Genomic DNA, 5,532 nt, shown 5'->3' with positions numbered 1-5,532 from the left:
AAATACGAAGATTAAGGTTCTGAAAAAAAAAATGGTTTGTAAAACTTCATATTTTCAAAAAAGAAAGTGTATATATATATATATATATATATCCCTGTCGCTACTATCTCTCTCTCTCTCTATCTCTCGTTGCTCGTCCTTCGCCTCTCCAGTTCTTGCTTCACAGCGTTCAATATACACACACTTCTCCACGTCTGGCTGTACAGCTTTTTTGTTTGTTTATTTCACCGTTTCATTTTCCTGTCTTGTTTTCTGTCCTCCATGGCACAAATTTAATTTATGTTCGTGGGAAGAGCCGTTTTAACGATGTGTCCTGCCCTAACTCTTCGAAACGCCAGTGTTTTAATGGTGGCAGCTGATGAAGTATATGTTCTCTATGTGGCCTGCTTGTTTTTTTGTACCTTGTTTATCATTTTGTCCATGTTTTTTTTGCAACGTCATGTACCCAGATATGTATCTATATGTACATGTAGACGAAGGTATGTACATACATATACATATATATGCATATACTCATATATTGTTTATATATATATATTTTTTTTCTTTTTCGAAAATTTGAAATTTTACAAACCAATTTGACCAGAGCTGCAGCAGACTCCAGTCTGATTTCTCATAAATTCTAGAGCTAGATGCCCTTCCTGGTGCCAACCACTTCACAGAGTGTTCAGGGTGCTTTTATGTGGAATTACACATGCACTTTTACATGGAAACACACATACTCTAATTTGCAGCACTTTCACATGATACTGGGCTTTTTGCCACCAGAGAGACAAGTTTTAACACTTCTGTAATGGAGTGCAGGTCTTCTTGGATATAGCAAGGTACCAGACATTTTGGTCCTTTCTCATATCACATGAATGGTTCAGCATCCTGAGTTTGCTCTTCAGCACTTCATGCCATGTCTTTCTAGGCATCCCACTTCCACATGTTCCATTTACTTTGAGAGATTGGCACTTCTTTACGGAGCTGTTGGAATCCAGCTCAGATGTTAAGGTAAATGTTTGTCTCTACCATTTATCTCAACAGAAATGAATCTGTATGTTTTAAGTAGCCTCTACATCTTACACTGTTGTTTTTCTCTAATTTCAGAACATCGATGTAACAGAAGAAACATCCTCAATATCTACCATGTTTTAAAGACTAAAGGAAAATATTATACAAAACAGATGTATCAGATTGTTTCTACAAATCTGTGGAGGAATTCCTATGAAACATTTCTTCTGAAATAATATTATAAGCAAAACTTGCGAACGTCACTGACTGGAGTGTCAAGAAGAGCTTGTGTGCTAATTAAAGTTAGATAAATTTGTGTAAATGTTGCTAAACAAAGGTAACACTGGACAGAAATACAACACTAGAAGTGTTTGTAAGGAATAAAGTAGAAGACAAAAGTAAGAAAAAATATATAAACTGGGATTTGAGAGGAAAAGTAATGGAAAAGAGTGAGAAAAATAGACAACTGATTTCCCCTGGACACATGGTAAAAGAGACAAGATCATTCGACTGTGTTATCTGTACAAGGTCCTTCTACCAAAAAAGTAACCTGCTTATGCACAAACGTATTCATTCAGGAGAGAAACCACATCCGTGTGATATCTGTGGTAAATCTTTCTCTCAAAATAAAGTCTTAACTAGACACAAACGTATTCATACAGGTGAGAAACCTTATCACTGTGATATTTGTGGTAAATCATTCTCTGACAATAGTGTCTTAGCAAAGCACAGGCGTGTTCATACAGGAGAGAAACCATATCATTGTGATATCTGTGGTAAATCATTCCCCCAAAATGGTAACTTAATGAAACACAAACATACTCATACAGGAGAGAAACCATATCATTGTAGTGTCTGCTTGAAATCTTTCTCTTGTAATAGTATCTTAACTACACATGAACGTATTCATACAGGAGAGAAACCATATCACTGTGAGATATGTGGTAAATCATTCTCTCAAAATAGTAACTTGACTACACATAAACATATTCATACAGGAGAGAAACCGTATTACTGTGATATCTGTGGTAAATCGTTCTCTCAGAATGATAACTTAACAAACCACAAATATTTTCATACAGGAAAGAAACCATATCATTGTGATATCTGTGGTAAATCATTCCCCAAAAATGGTAACTTAATGAAACACAAACGTACTCATACAGGAGAGAAACCATATCATTGTAGCGTCTGCTTGAAATCTTTCTCTTGTAATAGTATCTTAACTACACATGAACGTATTCATACAGGAGAGAAACCATATCACTGTGAGATATGTGGTAAAACATTCTCTCATAATAGTACCCTAACTACACATGAACGTATTCATACAGGGGAGAAACCGTATCATTGTGATATTTGTGGTAAATCGTTCTCTCAGAATAATAGCTTAACAAACCACAAATATTTTCATACAGGAGAGAAACCATTTTGTTGTGATATCTGTGGTAAATCATTCCCTCAAAATAATAAATTAAGAGAACACAAATATATTCATACAGGAGAGAAACCCTATCATTGTGATATATGTGGTAAATTATTTTCTGAAAGTAATACATTAACTAGACACAAACGTACTCATACAGGAGAGAAACCATATCATTGTGATATATGTGGTAAATCATTCTCTCTCAGTAGTACTTTGACTAGACACAAATCTATTCATACTGCAGAGAAACCTTATCATTGTAATATCTGTGGTAAATCATTCTATCAAAATAGCGAGTTAACTAGACACAAACGTATTCACACAGGAGAGAAACCATATCATTGTGATATTTGTGGTAAATCATTCTCTGAAAGTAGTAAATTAACTAGACACAAATCTATTCATACAGGAGAGAAACCATATCTCTGTGATATCTGTGGTAAATCATTCTCTGACAATTGGGGCTTAGCAAAGCACAGACGTATTCATACAGGAGGGAAGCCATATCAAAGTGATATCTGTGGTAAATCATTCTCTCAAAATTGTGACTTAACAAAGCACAAATATATTCATACAGGAAAGAAAGGAAAAGGGTAGTTTCTTGTTTGCTATATTTTTAATATTCTTGATTTATGCAATTGAAATTAAAGTATTTCCAAAAGTTTTTAGATTTATTTTATTTTGTTCCTGTAATTTTCCCCTTTTTTTCTGTGACGCAAGGACCTCTATGCCAAAACTCCTCCTACTGACAACTCCACACATTATTCTTTCTTGAATATTGCATCCTGCACAGTACATTTATTGTTTATTGTCTTTTAAACATTTCATTTATTAAATATTTTATATAATAACACAAGTTATGACTTTTTCACAGGAATGTCAGTTATGTACATAAACAATGACCTCCTAATACAAAACAGAAGAGACCACGAAGGAAGAACATGAGGCATAAGTATAGTTTAGTGCCCTACACCAGATTGATTTCCCCGTTATTGTCTGAAGAATAGTTTCTTTAAATTAATCTTTGCAGAGATAAGTTTTCAAGGGTCCAGATTAGAATTACTTTCTTAAAATTGAAAAAAAGCATTTTGAAGGTTATTTTTATTCACAATCTCATCCTGTTTTTGTTAATATTAACTTCAGAACTTAGGGAAACCTACCACCCAATTGATCACTTATGAATCTGGTGACACACAAGTCAGATTGACTACATGCTAAGTAGAAAGCTGGATAGGCAGATATTTCTGAATGCAAAGTCATTCCCTGGCAAAGAATGGACTTCACAACTTAGGTTAGCGTTTAGTGATTTGAGATGAGACTTGAAGTGACAAAATGTGAGAGATTTTGACCAATCTGGAAGAGGAAATCTTAGGAACTTAAGGATCCTTAAAATAGTTGGAGATGTGTGTACTAATTACAGCCTTTAACAAAAAGGAGAAAGTGGAGATATATAATATATAGGGCAACTGGAAGCTCTTAGGAGACAACCTGTGTAGAGCTGCTGAACAAATCTGTAGCTGGTCCAAAATCCCAGGCAGGTGAAGGGTGACGTGATGGTGGAACAGGGAAGTGTACTTAGCACTAAAAGCAAAGAGGCATTCTGGGAATGTTTGGAAGAATGGGAACAGCTGGTAGCTGGAAGAGAAGCTAGGAAACAACTCTATTTAGCAAAGGGAAAAAACAGAAAAGAAGTATGCTGATATTTCACAGTTTCATCAAATTTATGAAGTGTTCTGATATTCTGGTTTGCAGGAATTGAAGTTTGGGATGTGTGTGCAGATGAATAATTGCAGACTTGCATTCACTGATTGTAAAAAAGAGACAGGCATGGAAGTGCAAATATGAAAGGCTACTAAATGTGAGAAAGCTGTCCTAATGTGAACATGAGAGGGTCCAGCCATTCTTATTGGTGGCAGTTAAGAATTCAAAGACTGCGAAAGCCCCTTGTCCATCAGGAATTACTTCTAAAATGCATATTAGGATACAGCCTTGTCACCATTTAATTAATAAGGTTGTCCAGGATGGTATAACCAATGCTTGGTGTAACAGCATCATAGTCAAGATGTTTCCACCCGCACCACCTATACCAGAAGTCTTTATGCTCTGACCTCCACCGGATGTCTTTCTCCTGAGTACCTCCAATGGATTACTGTATGGCAGGGGTTATCAAAGGACAAGACAGGGGGGCTGTGGACAGCAAATACTTTTTATGGGCAATTTGATTTTATATGTTTTTTAATTGACAATAAACCTATTTGTTAAATACTGTTAAATAAATAAATGTAAAAATATATGTTATTTTAAGCAAATATTTATGTATAAATTTCATAAGTGTTTATAAGGGGGTCCTTAAGGTAAAGCCTGAAATATAATGGGGTCCGCAAGTCAAAAAGTTTGAAAACCCCTGCTGTATGGAATGCCTCCCCACCTGCCTTCTTCCTCCATCCCTACCTTGCATCTTTCTCCTATTGAATGTAGTGATTATGTAGCAAATAAAATGATGGCACAGTGCATGCAGCTTAATGGTTATTGCATGCTTACAAGATCTACCAAATGCAAGATTTCTTTTCAGATTTATAATGCTGCTGTCTCCCATCCAGGTCTTGCCAACCCACACCCTCAAAGTTGACATATTGAAAGGTAGGTCTGATGTGATTGTTGAGATGCTTGAATGTAGGTGTGTAGATTTGTGCTGCATCCAGGAAATAAGGTGGAGAGGAAGTTCCGCTGGGTTCCTCGCAGGTAAAGAACATCATCATCCTCGTTTAACGTCCGCTTTCCATGCTAGCATGGGCTGGACGATTTGACTGAGGACTGGTGAACCAGATGGCTACACCAGGTTCCAATTTGATCTGGCAGAGTTTCTACAGCTGGATGCCCTTCCTAACGCCAACCACTCTGAGAGTGTAGTGCGTGGTTTTATGTGCCACTGTCTCGAAGGCCAGTCAGGCGGTACTGGCAACGGCCACACTCAAAATGGTGTATTACGTGCCACCTGCACAGTCCAGCGGCACTGGCAATGATCTCGCTCGAATGACTTTTCATGTGCCAGGAAGGCAACGCTGGTGATGATCATGCCCGAACGGTACTCTTAGTGCTCCACTGGT

The 5,532-nt window shown here is 36.8% G+C and overlaps 2 protein-coding genes across 2 annotated transcripts in view; one reads left to right on the top strand and one right to left on the bottom strand.

Moving 5' to 3' along the window:
* The window catches only part of LOC106874809 (zinc finger protein 91), a 17,161-nt gene that overhangs the window by 884 nt on the left and 10,745 nt on the right, over positions 1–5,532 (top strand). Inside the window, exons 2-4 of the mRNA XM_052977432.1 lie at positions 587–996; positions 1,093–2,798; positions 3,960–3,963. Of these exons, the coding sequence (XP_052833392.1) occupies positions 1,436–2,798; positions 3,960–3,963 (1,367 nt within the window). The 5' untranslated portion in view covers positions 587–996; positions 1,093–1,435. The remainder of the gene's footprint in view (positions 1–586; positions 997–1,092; positions 2,799–3,959; positions 3,964–5,532) is intronic.
* Positions 1–5,532, bottom strand: part of LOC106872079 (zinc finger protein 239) — a 70,244-nt gene that overhangs the window by 58,808 nt on the left and 5,904 nt on the right. The window lies entirely within an intron of this gene.

Source organism: Octopus bimaculoides, chromosome 28 (genome assembly GCF_001194135.2).
Source record: "Octopus bimaculoides isolate UCB-OBI-ISO-001 chromosome 28, ASM119413v2, whole genome shotgun sequence".
Lineage (NCBI taxonomy): Eukaryota > Metazoa > Mollusca > Cephalopoda > Octopoda > Octopodidae > Octopus > Octopus bimaculoides.
Note: the sequence above shows the minus strand (reverse complement) of the source record. Positions and strands in the feature narration are given on the sequence as shown.